This window comes from Papio anubis, chromosome 18 (assembly GCF_008728515.1).
Source record: "Papio anubis isolate 15944 chromosome 18, Panubis1.0, whole genome shotgun sequence".
Classification (NCBI taxonomy): domain Eukaryota; kingdom Metazoa; phylum Chordata; class Mammalia; order Primates; family Cercopithecidae; genus Papio; species Papio anubis.
In genome coordinates, this window is record NC_044993.1 from 46,155,627 (window position 1) to 46,176,922 (window position 21,296).

At 50.6% G+C, this 21,296-nt stretch overlaps 1 protein-coding gene and 1 non-coding gene across 3 annotated transcripts; one reads left to right on the forward strand and one right to left on the reverse strand.

Annotated features, from left to right (window-relative positions):
* The first annotated feature begins 2,154 nt into the window (after nucleotides 1-2,154).
* On the forward strand, nucleotides 2,155-2,290 carry LOC116271366. The gene has a single exon (XR_004179928.1). It is a non-coding gene; the product is annotated as a small nucleolar RNA SNORA42/SNORA80 family (small nucleolar RNA).
* Nucleotides 2,291-2,573: 283 nt separating this feature from the next.
* Nucleotides 2,574-14,161, reverse strand: ZNF771 (zinc finger protein 771). 2 transcript variants are annotated; one of them, XM_017954547.3, is made up of 3 exons: nucleotides 13,399-14,161; nucleotides 12,893-13,042; nucleotides 2,574-3,964 (listed from the first exon to the last, which is right to left on the reverse strand). In XM_017954547.3, exons 1-3 carry the CDS (start codon nucleotides 13,525-13,527, stop codon nucleotides 3,152-3,154), a joined length of 1,092 nt encoding a protein of 363 aa, XP_017810036.1. In that variant the 5' UTR covers nucleotides 13,528-14,161; the 3' UTR covers nucleotides 2,574-3,151. The 2 variants fall into 2 exon arrangements, with proteins under 2 accessions (XP_017810036.1, XP_021788968.1); XM_021933276.2 differs by having other exon boundaries at nucleotides 12,893-13,055.
* Between the last annotated feature and the right edge of the window lie 7,135 nt (nucleotides 14,162-21,296).

Consider the following 21,296-nt stretch of genomic DNA (forward strand, 5'->3'; position numbering starts at 1 on the left):
CATTTGGTTGAATTTTTTTCAACCAAACATGGTTCAATAATACAGTATTTGTGGGATGCAAAACCCATGTGTGTGGAGGACCAGCTTTTCCTATACGTGGGTTCCGCAGGGCTGACAGGGGCTTGAGTATGCGTGGATTTGTGAACACGGTGGGGTGTGTCCTGGAAATAGTCCCCCACGTATACCAAAGGACATCCGTGCTTTCAGAATCTACAATGATCGCTGATTTGCTGTCTCTCTGAGGCAGTCTGCACATCAGTAAAATGAGGCATTCTCCTTTCCTGGCCTCACTCTCTTACGTTTCTTATCCAGTGACCCCCATTCTTATTTCCCAGGTAAAACAGCGCATCAGATTATGTGCCCAAACCCGCCTTTCTTCTGGCTCTCCAGTGATAATGGGATCCGCATCCTTACGAAGCCCTGATTCCTTCCTCTCCTTAATTGGGTGTCTGCTTTCCCTTCTGTATGATCAGTTTCTCTTCATTAGCCCTTTCTTCCTGTGCAGAAAGCATATATGAGTCCCTTCCCTGTTGACAAAAGTGAAACCATCAAACCTCGAGCAGCCTCTTCAAAGGGCTGGCTGTATTCCCCCACTCTGCTTCCCCACTGTCCCATTTACAACCTGGCCTCCTGGCTGGTTTTCACGCCCCTCCACTGAATCAGCTCTCGCCACTTTCCCCGCCCTCATGACAAATGCAGCGGGCACCAGAGCAGCAGCTGATCGTCTACTCTCCCTGAAACACTTTCCTCTAGATTTCCCAGATAAGATGCTTACCTGGTTTTCTTCCTACCTCTGGCTATTTTTCCTTATTTTTAGTGGAGACAGGGTTTCACCATGTTGCCCAAATTGGTCTTGAACTCCTGGCCTCAAGTGATCCTCCTCCCTTGGCCTCCCAAAGTGCTGGGATTACTGGCATGAGCCACCATGCCCAGCCACTTTCAAGACTCTTCTTGAGTGCTTTCTTATGGACATGGTGTCATGGACTCCAGACCTGATATCTCTAAGCTGTTATTGCCAGTCCCCTCCCTCATGCTGACCTAACGTTCAGCATGTCCAGACTGGGGTATAACAATTGCCCCCACTTCAGCTCCTGTCTTGCTCTTCATCCTGTACCCCCATATCAGTGACACTGTCCTGCAGTCACCCAAGCTAAGAAATGAAGTCAGTCCCATCTCCTTTGCCTCAGCTCCAGGTCTACCGCTATGAGTTCCAGCTCCCTACAGATGTCAGCTCCATCCTCCCCCTCTAAGCCCTCAAGGCTTTGCTACCTTGGATACTTTAACCTCACTTCCAAAACCTTTTTGTCCCCTCATTCCACCCCAGGGAACATCTGCAAGCGCTACTGACCCTGGAATGCAGCTTTAGGGGCTCTCTCCACACTTCCCCAACCCCAACTTTACCTTCAAGACCCAACTTAAGCATCACCTCTGAGAAGAGCCTATCTTCCCATCATAGCACCAGTTGACACTGGACTGCAAGTGCCTGTTTACTTGTCCCTTGTCTTTGCCATTCATGGGCTGTGGCAAAAATGGACAGAAAGATGGTCCCATCTCCTTTGCCTCAGCCATGGTGAGCCGTGGTGGCTCATGCCTAATCTCAGCACTTCAAGAGGCAGAGGTGGAAGGGTTGCTTGAGGCTAGGATGGGGAGACCAGCCTGGGCACCATAGCGAGACCCTGTCTCTACATAAATAAATAAATTTTTTTTGTTACTATTTATTTTTATTACTATTATTATTTTTTATTACTATTTTATTACTATTTTTTTGAGACAGTCTCACTCTTGTCACCCAGGCTGGAGTGCAATGGTGTGATCTCGGCTCACTGCAACCTCCACCTCCCATTTCAAGCAATTCTCCTGCCTCAGCCTCCTAAGTAGCTGGGATTACAGGCATCTGCCACTATGCCCGGCTGATTTTTTTTGTTTTTGTTTTTTGTTTTTTTGAGATGGAGTCTCACTCTGTCTCAGCCTTCTGAGTAGCTGGGATTACAGGCCAATTAATTTTTGCATTTTTAGTAGAGACAGGGTTTCACCATGTTGGCCAGGCTGGTCTCGAACTCCTGATCTCAGGTGATCTGCCTGCTTCAGCCTCCCAAAGTGCTGGGATTACAGGCGTGAGCCACCTTGCCCAACCCAAAATAAATTTAAAACAACGCATGGGTTTGGATTTATGATGGGCCGGATTCCCTGGGCCTCTCATAGTACCCCATGCCAGAGCAAACTGTAGCCCCGAACCATTGCCTGGCCTCTATGCCCGTAGGCTGCTGGCACTGAAATGGGTTGCACAGTAGAAAACAAGAAAAAATAAATTTTATAACTTTGGAATTTAAATTTTTTATTTATTTTTGAGACAGCCTTGCTCTGTCGCCCAGCCTGAAGTACAGTGCCACAGTAGTAGCTCACTGCAGCCTCAACCTCCTGTGCTCAAGTGATCCTCCTACCTCAGCCTCCTCATTTGCTGTGACTACAAGTGTGCGTCACCATGCCCAGCTTTTTTTTTTTTCCAGTAGTGCTGGGATTACAGGCGTGAGTCACCGCGCGCTGGGCTGGGATGTTTTGAGGATGAAAATAAGTAAGTTTACATAACAAAGCAGTTAAAACCTTTAATGTTGTGTTACAGTTTTCTCTCCTTCACTAGACTGAGATCTGAGGGTTGTGCCTTGCTCACTGGAGCTCTGCCGAATGCAGTGCATGTCTGATGAACATAGTATACTTACGGGCCCTTTCAGATCTAGGGTTTATGAGGACGTAACCAAGGGCCAAGTGTGCGATCACCTCCTACCCTCAACACAAACGGAGATGCCAGGAACCCCTTTTAGGTTTACATCCCCATTTGGTTCCTTGACATCTCACTTGGCACCTGAGCCTGGAGAACCCCAACTTTCTTCCTCTCCCACCCACCCCACTCACAGGCACGGGTGGGGTGAGGATATAATACTTTATTCACTAACACGGGCCAAGGGAATGTAGTGATGGAGGATGGGCACTGTTTCCAGGGACCCCGGCAGGGGATTCTCCCTGTCTTCCAGTTCCAGGGCAGCCGGGCCTGCAGTCCCCTCAATTTTCCAGACCTGGAGGCCGGCGCAGAAGGAGCCCGGGTTAGTGCAGCCAGGTCGAAGCCCCAGGGCGCCCCTCCGCAGCCCTGCGGGGCTCAGCTACCCTCGCACTCCGGGCAGCGCTCGGTGGCAGTGGCGGCCGTGGCGCCAGGGGGCAGCTTGAAGTCCCTGCCGCAGCCGGCGCAGATATACAGGCGGCGCCGCATGTGCGCGCGTCGGTGGCGAATGAAGTGCGAGCTTAGGCGGAATCGGCGGCCGCACTCGGCGCAGGGGTAGGGCCGCTCGCCTGTGTGCGTGCGCGCATGCTCCGCCAGGTTGGAGCGGTGGCCGAAGCGACGGCCACACACAGCGCAGCGGTGCGGCTTCTCGCCCGTGTGCACGCGCCGGTGCTTGGCCAGCGCCGAGCTCTGGGCGAAGCGCGTGCCGCAGTCGGCGCATGCGTATGGCCGCTCGCCCGTGTGCGTGCGTCGGTGACGCGCCAGGCACGAGCTGCCGCCGAAGGCGCGTCCGCAGTCCGGGCACGCGTACGGCTTCTCGCCCGTGTGCACGCGCAGGTGCTGTGCGTAGTTGGAGCTCTGCGCGAAGCGGCGGCCGCAGTGCGCGCATGCGTACGGCTTCTCGCCCGTGTGCCGCCGCCGGTGCTGCCGCAGGTTCGAGGCGGCCGAGAAGCGCTTGTCGCACTCGGGACACTCGTAGGGCCGCTCGCCCGTGTGCGTGCGGCCGTGTTTGGTCAGCGCCGACTTCTGCGAGAAGCGCCGCCCGCACTCGGTGCACGCGAAGGGCCGTTCGCCCGTGTGCGTGCGCGCGTGCTTGGCCAGCGTGGAGCGGCGCGCGAAGGCGCGGCCGCAGTCGGGGCACGCGTGGGGACGCGCCGGGTCGGCGGACGGCGCGGGCGCCTCGCCCGGGACCTGCGGGGAGAGGGGGATAGGTCAGCCCTTAGCGGCAGGCCCCGGAGCCAGAGACCTGGGTCTCCACAGGCTGCTCCCTCTGTGAGCCTCAGTTCCCCATCTGTGAAATAGGAAAGGCCACGGTGCTGCCTCGCAGGATGGCTGTGCGCATCCGGTGAGATAATGCGCGTAACGCACACATCACAAAGCCCAGCGGCGTTCTAGCTATTTTTATTAATTCACCCAATATTTACTGAGGGCGTGCAGTGTCCTAGACTGTTCTAGGCATGGGGATTCCGCATTAAATAAAAAGGATTTTAAAAATTACTGCTTTCAGGAATAATGGATAAGGAATGCTGGTATTGGGGATGCTACAGATTTAAAACAGGGTTGTCAAGACACCTTACCGACATGATAACGTGAACAAAGACTTAAAGGAGGTGACAGAGCAGGCTACGTGGATAGCCCTCTGAGGAGCATTGCAGAGGGAACAGCAAGGCGCAGAGGCGGGAGTTGCCTGCTGAGTTCCAGAAATGGCAAGAAAAATTGGTTAAAGCAGAATGCATGATGGGGGAAGTCACCGATGTGGTGGTGGAGGAGATCGCTTGGCTTATAGGGCCTTGTATTTGTTATATTTGGCTTTTTTTTTTTTTTTTTTTTTTTTAAGAGACAGGGTCTTGCTGTGGCCCCGGCTTGGTCCCGAACCTCCTGGCTCAAGCAGTTCCTCCTGACTCAGCCTTCTTAGTAGCTGGGGTTACAGGCACATACCACTGTGCCTGGCTCTGGCTTTTAATATAAAGGAGACAGGGAACTGTAAGAGATGTCAGAGGGCTTTGAGCAGGGAAGTGACCATATCCTACACATTAAAAAAGGCTCCCTCAGCCTACTGGGGTTGAAAACCAAATGAAGGAGTTGGAGAGCGCAGAAGCACAAGCCCAGTGAGGAGGCCACTACAGCCACTTGCCAAGATAGTGGCTCAGACCCAGGTGACAGAAGTGGACGGTGGATGGTGGAGGTGGTGAGAAGTGATTGGCTTCTGGATCTATTTGCAGTGTGAGAGAATAGATTTAATAAAACATTAGATATGAGATGTAAAGAAAAAGAGATCAAAATGACTTCAAGGTTTTTGAGCTTAGCAGCTGCAAAGGTGGAGTTGCCATTTACAGAGATAAGGACGGTGGGAGGAGCAAGTTGAGAGAGGAGATCTGTTTTGGATGGTGTCATGGCTTCTTGACATATCTGGAGCTCAGAAGCGACACCTAGACTGAAGATGTTAACTGAGAAGCTGTCAACCTATAGATGGTTTATAAAGCCTTGAGAATTAGTGGATGAGATCATCCAGGGGATGGGCAGAGAGAACCTAGGGCAGCAAGATGGGGAGAAGCCAGGGAGGGAAGAGAGCAGGAGAGGGGCATCCTGGAAGCCAGGCCAGGACCAAGTCCAGGCTCTTAATCAGCTTTGAATAGCAAACACCTATCATTTTTTAAGCAGTGAAGAAAAAGGCAAGAGTAAAACCCAAATGCTATTCTGAGGTCTGAAACGAAAAATCTGAAAATGAGCCAATTTCACAAGCTCTGGCCTTCTAGAGATAAATATCAGAAAAAGGAAAGAAATGCCTTGTAAGAGGCACGTGAAGGGAAAACATTCTGGACTAAGAGTGAAGAGTATTGAGGGCACACTGCTCCCTTTAGAAAAAAGAATGCTCAAAACCCCAGCAAAACTGATGTCGAGTATCTACTGTGGTCAAGCAATTAATTCATGACCAAATGAAGTACCTGGGACATGTTAAGGACAAGAGAGTGTCACCTTCTCCCATATTTGATCTCCACAAGGTAATTATCATCATCCCCATTTTACAGATGGGGAGACAGGTTAAGAGGGTGACAGCAAGGCCAGGTGCAGCGGCTCACCAGCACTTTGGGAGGCCGAGGCGGGTGGATCACGAGGTCAGGAGTTCGAGCCCAAGATGTTGAAACCCTGTCTCTACTAAAAATACAAAAATTAGCTGGGTGTGGTGGCAGACGCCTGTAATCCCAGCTCCTTGGGAGGCTGAGGCAGGGAACTGCTTGAACCGGGGAGGTGGAGGTTGCAGTGAGCCGAGATCGCACCACTGCACTCCAGCCTGGGTGACAGGGCGAGACTCTATCTCAAAAAAAAAAAAAAGAGAGTGACAGCAGAGAATAGTAGGGCCTTCTCTTTCTGAAGCTGCAAGAGGGCATCTTCAAGGCCTTCAAGATTGTTTGTCAAAAGGTAGTGGCTTTGTGGTAACCAACTCAGAAATTGGAAAACAAGCCAGGCATGGTGGCTCACGCCTGTAATCCCAGCACTTTGGGAGACCGAAGCAGGCGGATCACTTGAGGTCAGGAGTTCAAGACCAGCCTGGCCAACATGGTGAAACCCTGTCTCTATAAAAAATACAAAAATCAGCTGGGTGTGGTGGCTCATGCCTGTAATCCCAGCTACTCAGGAGGCTGAGGCAGGAGAATCACTTGAACCCAGGAGGCAGAGGTTGCAGTGAGCTGAGATCATGCCACTGCACTCCAACCTGGGCAACAGAGTGAGACTCCCTCTCAAAAAAAAAAAAAAAAAGAAAGAAAGAAATTATTAGAAAACAGGGCAATTTGGGAAATTAGTGACCAACCAAGGGAAATCTGGTTTAAATAGTATATATACTCATAACAATAACAACAATCAATAGCAAAGTATTAAGCTTTGACAACACTATGTATGTTATTGTATTAAATCCTCCTGTCACCCGCCTTGAGCTGGGTGTTGTCTCTTTCGATAGCTGAGAAAGCTGAGGCTGAGGGCGATGAAATTCACATGGCTAGTGGGAGCCAGGAAGGACTCAGGGTGCCCATGAGACCATGACGTTGTTCAGGCTACACTGTTCTGAAGTCATGTGACCAAGATGTGACAGAGGCTGAACTCCAAATCCCTGGCACACTCCAAGAGGGATTCAAGGTTAAAATACAAGTTGATACTTTAAATGGAGAAACTCCCCACAACATGTTTGGCATCATCTGAATTCAAGGTCACATTTTCCAGTCTTGCCCTGGTTTTGAAATCTGTTGGTTTATTTCAATACATCAGCCACTGTGGAGAGAACTTGTCTCATCATATCTACGTTTTTCTGGCCCATTTTTCCTTGGCACCCTCTTTAAGGTGACTTTGGACAGCCTGAGGGCTTCCTCATGCTGGGATCACTGACTTCTGAAAAAGAAATTCTCCACACAAGCATTGTTGATGTCTCCAGCCCAGGAGAAGGGGCCTTGGGTGCCCGAGGAAAAATCTTGGTAAGAGGAGCTGAATCCAGCTCATTAAGATCCTCCTCTGCCCCAGTGTCCTGAGAAAGGCCAGGTAGGCTAAGTGAGATCAACTTCCCAGTATGAGGCCAGGTGCAGTGACTCACACCTGTAATCTCAGCACTTCGGGAGGCCAAGGAAGGAGGATTACATGAAGCCAGGAGTTGGACACCAGCCTGGGCAACACAGTTAGACCTCATCTCTACAAAAAGTGAAAAATTAGCCAGGTGTGGTGAGGTGCACAAGTAGTTGTAGTCCCAACTGCTTGGTAGCCTGAGGAAGGAGGATCACTTGAGCTCAGGCTGCAGTGAGCTATGATCACGTGCCACTGCACTCCAGCCTGGGTGACAGAGTGAGATCGTGTCTCTAAAAAAAGAAAAAAGAAAAAAAAAAAAAATTTCCCAGCATGAGGTATGAGGTGGTATGTGGGCAAACTTTTAAAAAGTCTCATTATAATTGTTATGCATTTATTTTCACAAATATTAAAAAACAAGAGAGCACATGAAACCCACAGTTTCATCAGTACTATTGTTTAGATGAAGGTAAATTTATTTAGCAAAACAATGTGAATCTATTTGAAGAAAAGGATTAATAAAAATATGAGTACAACATATGAGCAATACACATGTGACTGAAACTTGGCAAATACCAGACTAGGTGATCATTAATGACCCAAGTGTGTCTTAAATTCTACAACTATTAGATTTAAAAATTAGAATAAATGGTATTTGCACTATAACAAGAGGTTACTGTGGATATACAATGTAGTGTAATAATACAATAATCCAGGTATTAGAAGTTAGTGATTTTTGTCTTCCTGCTTAAATGTTTTTTTAACCAGGGCAAACATCCCAGTTTCTTCCTTAGCCATTATTTCTCTAATTAATACAATAACTCCCACTTGTTGGGCACTCACCATGTGCCAGGAACTGTGCCAAGTGCTTTTTACCAGTACTGTCTTTCTAAATTCTCACCATGACTTCAGTTAGGTGCCTTAGCCCTGTTTTATATATAAGGAAATAAGACTCAGAAGTTAAGTGAGTACACAAGGCTATACAGCTAATAAATGGCAGAGCCAGGGTTTGAACTGAAGTTACTCATTTTCCAGAACACCTATTCTCTTAACCATTATGCAATCCTTTTTTAATTCTTTTTTGAGAAAAGGTCTCACTGTGTCACCCAGGCTGGATGCAGTGGCATGATCATGGCTCACTGCAGTCTTGGGCTCACTGCAGCCTTGACCTCCCAGGCTTAAGCAATCCTCCTGACTCAACCCCCCAAATAGCTGGGGCTACAGGGGCATGCCACCACACCCGGCTAATTTTTGTATTTTAGTAGAGACGGGGTTTTGCCATGTTGCCCAGGCTGGTCTCAAACTCCTGAGCTCAATCAATCCTCCTGCCTCGGCCTCCAAAAGTGCTGGGATTACAGGCAAGAGCCATCGTGCCCAGCCTCCATGATGCAATTCTAATCTCACTGACTAGAGTTTGAGGCCACTTATGCAGCTTGTCTCTTTCCCGTGGCCCCTTTTTGTGGTCACAGTCTTCCTTCTTTTTGGTACAAACTGTTAAACACAATCCCTGTCCTCTAGTTCCTTGCTGGAGGATATATGGTCCACAGACCAGCAACATCAGCATCACTGGGAACTTTTTAGAAATGCAGAATCTCAAATCCCACTCCAGATTCTACTGAATTAAAATCCTCATTTTAACAAGACCCCTGGGTGATCTGTATGCATGTTAAAAATTAAGAAACTGATCTAGAAGAGAAAAGAGCTACTCCTGGAGAAAGCAGGGAGCAAAGGTGAAGAGGGCTTTGCAGGCTGAGACCACAAGGAGGGATGGGATAGGTGTCGAGGGGATGAAGCCAGCATGGCATGAGGTCTGATGGTGAAGAGCTTTGAATGCCAAGTTTAGCAGCTGAGACCTCACCCTGAGGGAAGCAGAAAACCACTCAAGGGTTCAAGCCAGGGAAAGATAGGTTTGTATGTGCATGGGGCCCTCTGAGAAAATCTTTCTAAAAGATAGATTGGGTTTTGATGGCAGAGGGAGAATACTCCAGCCCCTGCATGCAGCGTAATTAAGGCTCTTCTGGACAGTGACTGGCCACAGGACTGGCAATAGCTAGGACTCACTGAATGTCACCACTGGAAGGCGCTTTCGAGGTCACCATTTCATAGATGGAGAAATGAGGCTCAGGAAGGCCCACAGCAAGCTGACGATCGAGCGCTCTTCTGGGCACCGTGCTAACAGTTCATGGGATATGTGTGCATAATCCTCGATTTCACCCATCTCCTCCAAATCCAGTCACCCTGATGACACTTCTCAGACGGGCATTCAAGGGTCTTTTTCTATTACCCCATTTTACAGATGTGAAAGCCAAAGAAAAGCTGGTCAATGGTGGAGTTAGAACCACTGCGTGATACCATTAACAATCTGGCCCTATGTGCCTTTTATGAGTAGCCATGCCAAACCTTCACTGCACATACCCCTTGGCTCTAGCCAAGTTCCTAAATGGCACCTTTTCCTCGTCATTGCTGTTACTACCTTAGAGCAGGCCCTACCTGGCCTGGTCTCCCTATAGCAGCCAATAATGCTTCTAAACAGAAAATCCAATCATGTTCCTCCTCTGATTTTTTTTTAGACAGAATCTTGCTGTATTGCCCAGGCTGGAGTACAGTGTGCAATCTCAGCTCACTGCAATCTCCACGTCCTGGATTCAAGTGATTCTCCTGCCTCAGCCTCCCGAGTAGCTGGGATTGCAGGCACATGCCACCACACCCGGCTAATTTTTGTATTTTTAGTAGAGATGGGGTTTCGCCATGTTGGCCAGGCTGGTCTCAAATTCCTGACCTTAGCCTCCCAAAGTGCTGGGATTACACACATGAGCCACCATGCCTGGCCTGTTTTTGTTTTTTGACACAGGGTCTCTCTCTGTTGCCCAGGCTGGAGTACAGTGGTGCAGTGATGGCTCACTGCAGCCTTGAACTCCTGGGCTCATTCAGCCTTCAAAGTAGCTAGGACTACAGCCACCATGCCCAGCTAATTAAAAAAAAATTTTTGTAGAGATGAGGTCTCCCTTTGTTGCCCAGGGAGGTCTCGAACTCCTAGGCTCAAGTGATGCTCTCGCCTTGGCTTTCTAAAGTCCTGGGATTACAGGCGTGAGCCACCACGTCTGGCTCTTCCCATGATTTAAGGCCTCTGATGTTGCCACAGAACCTAACACAGTACGTCCTGCCCTAGCTTTCAAGGCCCCTCTGTCCCCCAACTGCCTTTCCAGTCTCATTTCCTCTGAGTCTTTGCTTTTGCTGTTTCCTCCTCCTGGAATGCCCTTCACCCTCTTCCATGTGCCAAACCCCCACAAAGCCTTCAAGGCCCAAGTCAGAAATTATCTTCTCTGGGAAGCCTTCCCCACTGCCTTGAGTCGTTTGCCTTCAATCCTCTGTGCCCCCACATTCACTTCCCTGATCAACCCCAGTTCTCATGGTTCAGCCCAGGCCTTTGATAAAAATGAGTTGAGCAAGGCGTGGTGGCTCACGCCTGTAATCCCAGCACTTTGGGAGGCTGAGGTGGGCGGATCACGAGGTCAGGAGTTCAAGACCAGCCTGACCAATATGGTGAAACCCCATCTCTACTAAAAATACAAAAATTAGCTGGGCGTGGTAGCTTGCACCTGTAATCCCAGCTACTCAGGAGGCTGAGGCAGGAGAATTGCTTGAACTCGGTAGGTGGAAGTTGCAGTGACCCAAGATTGCACCACCGCACTCCAGCCTGGGCGACAGAGTGAGACTCCGTTTAAAAAAAAAAAAAAGCTGAAAAATCTCCAGAAGGATGACCTTGCCCAAGGTCCCGAGCTTTGGGGAGAAGAATAAATGTAACAGCAACTATCTCCATGTTTATTATGTGCCAGACACAGTTCTAACTCTGTGCATGTGTTGACTCATTCATTCCTCACAACTCCAAGATGTAGGTGCTGTTATAATACAAATGAGGAAACTGAGGCATGAAGCAGTTAGGAAACTTGCCCAAGGTCACACAGTGGGTAAGTGATGGAGCTGGAAGTCCACCCTAAGCTCTGGAGCCTGTGTTTGTAACTTAGAGGCCAAAGGTGGAGATCAGGCAATCGCAGGGCCGGAAGAGGCAGGCAGAGCTGGATAATGGGCCAAGGGGGCCCGCAACAAACAGAACCAGATAGTTATTAGACTGGAAGAGGCGGCCTGAGGAGCTTGTCCCCTCCCCCAGCACCCACCACGCCCACTAGGGGGCAGCAGAGCATTCTTTCCCGGGGAACTGGCTCCTGGGCAGGAAGAATCAGAGCCCGGGCCCCCTGCAAACTGAGTCCCCTAGACCCAAGCCCTCTGCTGGGGGCAGACAGAGTCCTCTGGGGTTCTGACAAGTGGAAACATATCTGGTGGCAGTTAGCGTCTCCAGAGGGGAAATTTAACTCATATTCTGATCTCAAAACCTTTAAATACCCTCAGAATAAAAGGTAGACTCCCTGTGTGGCCTGCCAACCACCCCCCATCATCCACACTACTGCATGACCAAACCACTCACCCTCACTGCTGCAGTGCACTACTCACTCGTCTGAGCCTCTACAAGGGCCATTGTGGCTCACACCTAGCTGAGGTGGGAGGATCACCTGAGCTCAGGAGTTTGAGACCAGTCTGGCCAACATGGCAAAACCCCAACTCTACTAAAAATACAAAAAATTAGCCAGGCGTTGGTGGCACATGCCTGTAATCCCAGCTACTTGGGAGGCTGAGGCAGGAGAATCACTTGAGGTGGAGGTTGCAGTGAGCCAAGATCGCACCACTGCACTCCAGCCTGGGCGACAGAGCGAAACTCTGTCTCAAAACAAAACAAAAAAAATTAGCCAGGTGTAGTGGTGCGTGCCTGTAGTCCCAGCTACTGGAGAGGCTCAGGAGGGAGGATCACCTGAGCCCGGGAAGTCAAAGCTGCAGTGAGCTGTACTGCACTCCAGCCTGGGTGACTGAATGAGACCTTGTCTCAAACAATAACAGCAATAATAATAATAAGGCTATTTCCTCTGCCTGGGTCCATCACCCCACTTCCGCCCCCAGACTCCTACTGGTCTCACATAAGCCATCCTTTTACTAACTTTGAGACCTGTGGCCAGTTACCAAACTGCCCTGGGCCTCAGTCTCCTCATTTGTAAAATGGAATAAATGCTCCAACATCATAGAATCGAGGTGCTTAGAACAGGGCCTGGCACATAGAAAATGCTAGGCAAGGGTTAGCTATTGTTACTGTTGCTGTTGAACTAACCTGTCCTTTCCCCCACCTCTAAATCTAAGTTCCCACTTCTAGGCTTCATCATCTCCCTGTACCTGCAACCATCACGCGGGATTCTAACCGTGTGGTTACCCTTCAGTCTAACATCAAGCTCCATGGGGGATCCAAGGACGGAGTTTAATCTCCTGCACCCAGCAGGAAGCCTGGCACAGTAGGCGTGACTGTATGATGGAAGCCCAGGCAGTGGGGCAGAAGTATGGGCCAACCCTGAGGTTCTAGATTTGAGATTCTGGGAAAAGTAGGGGCAAGATCCCTGGCTTCTATCTGAGGGAGGCTGGGCCTGGACCAGGTTTGAGGACAGTGGGCCCCAGGGTGTGTGTGACACATACCTCCTTGTTGTCCATGGGGATCTTGAGTTTCACCACCTCATACTTCTCCTCACCCTCATCCTCCTCACCCTTCACCAGCAGCACCATCTCCTCCTGCATCTCTTCCTCCTCCTCCTCCTCTGCCTGCTGTTCGCCAGGCATCTTGGTGTCCTGAGGCGGGGAGCTGGATCAGAAGCTCAGGACCCGCCCCCCCCCCAGCCCCCCGCCCCACACCGTGGCCCTGGCCCAGCAAGGCGGTGCAGCCGTGGCTTCTCCCGCCCTGCCCTGGTCTCCGAATCTGGTCCTCTCCCGTCCACCCCAGCCCGGCCCCACGCTCTGGCACAGCCCCGGGACCAGCTCATCCCGGCATTCAAGGCCCTGAACAGTTCGAATCTCCAGCCCCCGCAAGTCGCCACCATCCTTGCGCTGAGTCACTCCCCAGGGCCCGGGTCGGCGACCTGGAGCTCTGGGGCATGGGCTGGAGGCGGGATCGGAGCGGAAACCCTGGGGAGGAGGTGCGCACTCACCAGCCGAAGGTTCCGCGCTTGCGGTGCCCCAGGCCTGGGCGCCGGGCGGTTGGGCACTGAGAGAGGCCGCGGCTCCGGGGGCGGGGAGAGGGCGGGGCCGCAGGGACTGCCGGTCATTGGTCCGAACATATAGCCCCACCCCCTGGGGCGGAGCCCTAAAGGACCCAGGAGTCCGGCCCAAACCGCTCCGAGAGGGCGGCGAGCTTAGACCTGGCGTGGCGTGCCCCGCAGTCCCGCGACTCCCAAGTAGCTGGAGCCGCCCCAGCGCCCGGCGTTCAAGGTCCTCGCAGCCGAGTTCCAACCTACCCTCGCGGCCGGTCTCCAGGGGCGGGCTCGGAGGTCTCCGCTGCGCCCAGCGCCTTTGCTCCGCCCGAACTAGGCCACGTGCGCTCCCTCCCCGGCCTGGGCCTCTCGCTGGCGCCTCGCCTGGAGGGCGGACCCTGCTGCCTCCTCACTTCTTCCATTCCCTCTTTCTATCTCCTCTGCCGTCTTTTCTCCTTCTTTCTCGGCGTCGCCTATTCCGCTGGCCTCTGGGATATCTTGCTCCTTGAATACATCCTAACCAAATCAACATCCACCCAAGCTACCGCTGTCGCGTCATGCGTGGGGTGCTTACCATGCGCCAGCGCTGTTCAGCGTCTTACACACCTGGTCTCATTTGATCGGCACAGCGATGGGTCCTGATCCATTTTACAGATTAGCTCACTGAAGTTCAGGGAGGTAAACTGATCTGCTTAAGTTACACAGTAAAGATGTCATAGCATCCCTGACAACCAGTAGCCTAGGTGGACAACAGCCCAAAGCTAAATCCAGTCCACAGGGGTACCTTGTTTGGGCCTTAGGGTATTTTTACTTTAAAAAAAATCGTTTCGGCCGTGCGCGGTGCCTCACGCCTGTAATCCCAGCACTTTGGGAGGCCGAGACGGGCGGATCACGAGGTCAGGAGATCGAGACCATCCTGGCTAACACGGTGAAACCCCGTCTCTACTAAAAAATACAAAAATCTAGCCGGGCGAGGTGGCGGGCGCCTGTAGTCCCAGCTACTCGGGAGGCTGAGGCAGGAGAATGGCGTAAACCTGGGAGGCGGAGCTTGCAGTGAGCTGAGATCCGGCCACTGCACTCCAGCCTGGGCGACAGAGGGAGACTCCGCCTCAAAAAAACAAACAAACAAACAAACAAACAAAAAAACCAAAATACAAAAACAATTAGCCGGGCGTGGTGGCGGGCGCCTGTAGTCCCAGCTACTTAGGAGGCTGAGGCAGGAGAATGGCGTGAACCTGGGAGGCTGAGCTTGCAGTGAGCCAAGATCTCACTAATGCACTCCAGCCTGGGCAACAGAGCGAGACTCCGTCTCAAAAAAAAAAAAAAAAAAAATCATTTCAAGGCCGGGCGCGGTGGTTCATGCCTGTAATCCCAGCGTTTTGGGAGGCGGAGGCTGGTGGATCACTTGAGGTCAGGATTTCGAGACCAGCCTGATCAACATGGTGAAATCCCATCTCTACTAAAAAGACAAAAATTAGCCCAGCGTGGTGGTGCACGCCTGTAATCCCAGCTACTCCAGAGGCTGAGGCATGAGAATCACTTGAACTTGGGAGGCAGTGGTTACAGTGAGCCGAGATCGCGAGCCATTGCACTCCAACCTGGGCAATAAGATCGAAACTCTGTCTCAAGAAAAAAAAATAAATTGGGATATTTAATATAAAAATATATTTTATATGAAAATATACAAATTCCACTTCCTTTGAAAAATAGCGACTTCGCTTGAAAAAGCAGATATTAGCCGGGTGAGGTGGCTCACGCCTGTAATCCCAGCATTTGGGAGGCAGAGACGGGTGGATCACGAGGTCAGGAGATCGAGACCATCCTGGCTAACACGGTGAAACCTCCGTCTCTACTAAAAATACAAAAAAATTAGCCGAGCGCAGTGGCGGGCGCCTATAGTCCCAGCTACTGGGGAGGCTGAGGCAGGAGGATGGCGTGAACCCGGGAGGTGGAGCTTGCAGCAAGCTGTGATCGCGCCACTGCACTCCAGCCTGGGTGACTGAGTGAGACTCTGTCTCAAAAAATAAAAATAAAATAAAAAATAAATTAAATTTAAAAAGGAAAAAGCAGATATGCAAGTCTCCCATTTTATGAATGGGGCAACTAAGATTCAGAAATCATGAAGGAAAAGAGAAATAACATTCAATAAGTGCTTACAAGTCCTATGTTGTCTCTTTACAACAGCCTTGTTGGGATCAATAATATCTCCATTGGACAAAAGAGGAAACTGAAGCTTAGAGAAGTTGAGTAATTTGCTCAAAGTCACACAGCTGGCAAGCAGCAGATGCAAAGCTTGTGCTCTTCTATTGCACCAAATTACCTCTCAGGAATTAAGTTATAAAGTTGGCTCTTTCGCAGAGCTAGGAAAAGGAATCAAATGCCTGGATACTCACACATAGGATCCCCAAAAGCCACTTTATTGTGTTCATTCTCTGAGTATTTTTTTTTTTTTTTTTTTTTTGAGATGGAGTCTTGCTCTGTCACCCAGGTTGGAGTGCAATGGCACAGTCTAGGCTCACTGCAACCTCCGCTTCCCAGGCTCAAGTGATTCTCCTGCCTCAGCCTCCCAAGTAGGTGGGATTACAGGCACACACCACCACACCCGGCTATTTTTGTATATTTTGTAGAGACAGGGTTTCACCATGTTGGCCAGGCTGGTCTCAAACCCCAACCTCGTGATCCACCCGCCTCGGCCTCCCAAAGTGCTGGAATTAAAGGCTTGAGCCACCACGCCCAGCCTCTCTGAGTATTTATTGAGTCCTATGTACCTGTCACCATTCTAGGTATGGGAGATGTAGTAGTGAACAAAACATAAAAATCTTGGCTTTTGTGGCACTACTAAGGGTGCAAAAAAAAAAAATGTAAACATGTAAATAAGGAAGATAATATCAGATAATAATAGGTGCAACGAGGGAAATCTGACAAGATGATCCAACAGAGAGCGGCTGTGGTAACAGGGGCTTCTTTAATGCAGGCAGGGAAGGCGTCTCAGGATACAATTTTTTTTTTTTTTTTTTTTTTTTTTTGAGATGGAGTCTCACTCTGTCACCTAGGTTGGAGTGCAGTGGCACGATCTTGACTCAATTACAACCTCCACCTCCCAAGTTCAAGGGATTCTCCTGCCTCAGCCTCCGAGTAGCTGAGATTACAGGTGTGCACCCCCACACTCAACTAATTTTTTTATATTTTTGGTAGAGACAGGGTTTCTCCATGTTGGCCAGGCTGGTCTTGAACTCCTGACCTCAAGTGATCCACCTGCCTTGGCCTCCCAAAGTGCTGGGATTACAGGCGTGAGCCACTGTGCCCAGCCTGGATACAATATTTTGTTTGTTTGTTTGTTTGTTTGAGACGGAGTCTCCAACTGTCGCCCTGGCTGGTGTACAGTGGCGGGATCTTGGCTCGCTGCAACCTCCGCCTCCCGGATTCAAGTAATTCTCCTGCCTCAGCCTCCCGAGTAGCTAGGATTACAGGCACCTGCTACCACGCCTGGCTAATTTTTTGTATTTTCAGTAGAGACAGGGGTTTCACTATGTGAGCCAGGCTGGTCTCAAACTCCTGACCTCAAGTGATCCACCCGCTTCAGCCTCCCAAAGTGCTGGGATTATAGGTGTGAGCCACCGCATCTGGCCTGGATACAATATTTGAGATGAACCTTTAATGATGAGAAAGGGTTAGCCATTTGAAAATCTGGAAGACGAGTGTTTGAGACTGAACTGCAGAGGCCTTGGAGAAGAATCTTGGTGTGTTTGAGGAATAGGAAGAAGGCTTGTGTTGCTGGATCTGAGCATCCAAAGGAATGAACAAGGGGAAATGCAGCAGGGGAGATGGAGGAGAGGTAGGCAGAGGGTAAACTTGGCCAGAACCCAACCTCTAGAGAAAGCAATGCATCTCACTCACCCTGATTAAAAGAGAATCAGTGAGGAGACTCAGCCAGGAACCTGTCTCTGGCAGTGAAAGCCCTACTGGAAGGAGCCTCCTGCTATTTTAAACAGGAACTTGGAAAAAGAAGGTAAAGGGCTCCATCGATGTGCCCTGCAATCATGTACAGGTATCTACTTGCAATACGATCTAGTTCATGTTCTTGAGGATCTCATAGTCTAGTAAAGAAGTTTTTGGTCATGCCTATAATCCCAGCACTTTGGGAGGCCGAGGCAGGTGGATCACCTGAGGTCAGGAGTTCGAGACCAGCCTGGCCAGCATAGTGAAACCCCATCTCTACTAAAAATACAAAAATTAGCCGAGCGTGGTGGCGCATGTCTATAGTCCCAGCTACTTGGGAGGCTGAGCAGGAGAATCGCTTAAACTCTGTCTCAAAAAAAACAAAAAGAAGTTTTTGGGGCTGGGAGCAATGGCCCACACCTGTAATACCAACGCTTTGGGAGTCCAAGGCAGGTAGTCACTTGAGGTCAGGAGTTCAAGACCAGTCTGGCCAACATGGTGAATCCCTGTCTTTACTAAAAATACAAAAATTAGCTGGACATAGTGGCACATGCCTGTAATCCCAGATACTCGGGAGGCTGAGGCATGAGAATCGCTTGAACCCAGGAGGTGGAGGTTGCAGTGAGCTGAGATTGTGCCACTGCACTCCAGCCTGGGCAACAGAGCAAGACCCTGTCCTAAAAAAAAAAAAAAAAAAAAAAGAAGGAGAAGGAGAAAGAGAAGCTTGTGGGCGGGGCACAGTGGCTCTCACCTGTAATCGTAGCACTTTGGGAGGTTGAGGCAGGTGGATTGCTTGAGCTCAGGAGTTGGAGACCAGCCTGGGAAATGTGGTGAAACCCCGTCTCTACAAAAATCACCAAAAAAAAAAAAAAATTAGCTGAGCATAATGGTGCACATGCCTGTAGTCCCAGATACCTATGTGGCTGAGGAAGGAGGAGCACTTGAATCAGGGAGGTTGAGGCTGCAGTGAGCCGATATTGCATGCTCCGCTCCAGCCTGGGTGACAAAGTGAGACCCTGTCTCAAAAAATAAAAAAATTTAAAAAAAGAAGCTTCTGATTTAAAAAATATATATAAATATACAGTATGAGTGATATATGAAAAGGACAATAGGGTGTTCTGGCAGGAGAAGAGTGGGGTAAGTGAACAACTCCTTTGCGGGTATTAGGTATTTGGTGCAGGTCTCACTGAGAAGGTAACTGTGAAGAACCTTGAAAGATGAGTGGGTGTCAGGTGTAGTGATGCACACCTATGGTCCTAGCTACTTAGGAGGCTGAGGCAGGAGGACTGCTGGAGCCCAGGGGTTCAATGCCATAGTGCATTATGTTTGTGCCTGTGAATAGCTACTGTATTCCAGCCTGGGCAATATAGTGAGACCCCATCTCTAAAAAAACAAACAAACAAAAACTAAAGATGAGTGGGAGTTTGCCAGATTGGCCAGGAGGCAGTAGGTTGCGGAAATATATATATATATGTGTGGGTTTTTTTGTTTGTTTGTTTTTTGATACAGGGTCTCACTCTGTCCCCCAGGCTGGAGTGCAGTGTGCCGTCACAGCTCACTGCAACCTCCACCTCCCAGGCTCAAGCGATCCTCCTGCCTCAGCCTCCCGAGTAGCTGGGACTACAGTATTTTTTGGTGGTGGCAGGAGTCGTTTTTGTTTTTTGGAGACAGGATCTCGCTCTTTTGCCCAGAATGGAGTGCACTGGAGTGATCATGGCTCACTGCAGCCTCAACTTCCTGGGCCCAAGCGATCCTCCCACCTCAGCCTCTTGAGTTGCTGGGACTACAGGTGTGTTCCACCGAATTTTTGTATTTTTTGTAGATGTCTAACTATGTTGCCCAGTCTGGTCTCGAACTCCTGGCCTCCTGGCCTCCTGCCTCAACCTCCCAAAATGCTGGGATGACAGACCTGAGCCACCGCACCTGGCATGGAGAGGCCTTTGGATCACAGAGGATTCTCTCCCGCTCATAGGTTTGCTGGACATTTCTCACCTCACTTGTAATTATTTGTTCAATGTCTATCTCCCGCATAAAAACAGGTCAGGGACTTTGTCTTTATCTTTCTATCCCAGTACACAGCACACAACAGGTGCAGCTGTTGAGTGAGTAATTAATTACCCTCAAGAAGCTCTTCATGTGTTAGGTGCTCAGAGAGGGGGGGTTGCTCAGAGAAGGGGATTCTAACTAACCCAGGCTGGAGGGTCAGAGTAGGCGTCTTGGAGGAAGTAGTGCTTGAGGTGTTTTGACAGAGGAGATTAACAAGAGGTGGGTAGTGGTGGAGGAGCATTCCAAGTAAAGGAAACCACATTTAAGGAGCCCAGGGCTGAAACTACACAAGTGGAAGGGCTTGAGTGCCAATGAAAGTTAGGCTTTAGGGACAGCATGTAGAGGTGATCTAGTGGGGTTTTAATGGGGGAGTGACATGGCCAGATGTAATTTTAGAAAGCAGGCCAGGCACGGTGGCTCACGCCTATAAATCCCAGCACTTTGGGAGGCAGAGGCGGGCAGATCACCTGAGGTCAGGAGCTCGAGACCAGCCTGGCCAACATGGTGAAATCCCGTCCCTACTAAAAATAAAAAAAATTATCTGGGCGTGGTGGCTTAATCCCAGCTACTAGGGAGGCTGGGGCAGGAGAATCGCTTGAACCCGAGCGGAGGTTGCAGTAAGCCGAAGATCCTGCCACTGCACTCTAGCCTAAGCGACAGAGTGAGACTCCGTCTCAAAAAAAAAAAAAAAAAAGAAATCAAGAAATCAAGAAAAGAAAGTGGCCAGGCGTGGTGGCTCACGCCTGTAATCCCAGCACTTTGGAAGGCTGAGGTGGGCGGATCACGAGGTCAGGAGTTCGAGACCAGCCTGATAAACATGGTGAAACTCCGTCTCTACTAAAAATACAAAAATTAGTCGGGCGTGGTAGCGCGCGCCTGTAATCCCAGCTACTCAGGAGACTGAGGCAGGGGAATCGCTTGAACCCGGGAGGCGGAGGTTGCAGTGAGCCGAGATCGCGCCACTGCACCCCAGCCTGGCCGACAGAGAGAGACTCCGTCTCAAAAAAAAAGAAAGTTCACTGAAGGTCGGCTTGGAGGGCACACTGGTAGGGAAGGGAGCTAGGAAAACCAGGAAGAAGGAACTTCTAGAAGCCCCAAAGAGCTCCCCTCAGGCCATCAAGAGCCCCAGCCCCGAACGCAGGGTTCTAGGGTTTTGAGAGCCCAGCAATTTGGAAAGCGCGGGCGGAGCAAGAGGAGCCGCACTGCAGCCAGCCCTGGTCTGTTTCTAGGGAAGCCAGGCCGGTGCTTACGATCTCGCGAGAACCCGTCCAGGGATTCTTCCCGCACGGAGATCGGGGAGAGCGGGGGGCGGGAACTTGAGAGCCTGTATTTCGTTGCCTTCATTGCTTAGAGGGGAGAATCGCCCTGGACTTTTTTTTTTCTTTAATCTCTGGCCGATCTGGCCAGTGGTTCTCAAAACGCGAGGGATTGCAGACGTGCTTCCGAGGCCCCGCAGGGCGGTGGGAAATCCGGCGGGCTTTTTGGGGGGTGAAGGAGCACTCTATTTGCCCTCCCTTTGGGCCGTGCAGCCGAATGACTCTTTTGCCGACGCATAAAAAGGGTCTCGGATGTCGGGTTTCCCAGGTCCCGGTGGGCGGCGCGCCGGCGTCCGGGCTTTCCACGCAGGTTCCAGACCTGTGGGCCGCCTCCCGCCGACAGCCGTCGCCATAGCAACAGCGCCCCCCGCACGCCCCCTCCTCCTCCTTCTCGCTGCCTTCCCTCTGGAGTGCCGCGCGGTTTTCCTTTTAAGGGTCGCGCTGGATGCTGTGGCGTAGGTGGTGCCTGCGGGCAGCCAGACCTCAGGCGGGGCATCGGCTGATGCAGCTGGCGGCCGTTTTTGAACCAGACGTCGGGGCCAGAAAGCCGCTGAC

What these genes read in the sequence shown, in the direction of transcription:
- ZNF771 (XM_017954547.3), bottom strand. Translation starts at nt 13,527, where the DNA reads ATGTTCGGACCAATGACCGGCAGTCCCTGCGGCCCCGCCCTCTCCCCG. An exon ending in AAGCGCGGAACCTTCGGCTG is followed by an intron (nt 13,043 to 13,398) that starts GTGAGTGCGCAC and finishes TCCCCGCCTCAG; the next exon opens with GACACCAAGATGCCTGGCGA. An exon ending in TCCCCATGGACAACAAGGAG is followed by an intron (nt 3,965 to 12,892) that starts GTATGTGTCACA and finishes CTCTCCCCGCAG; the next exon opens with GTCCCGGGCGAGGCGCCCGC.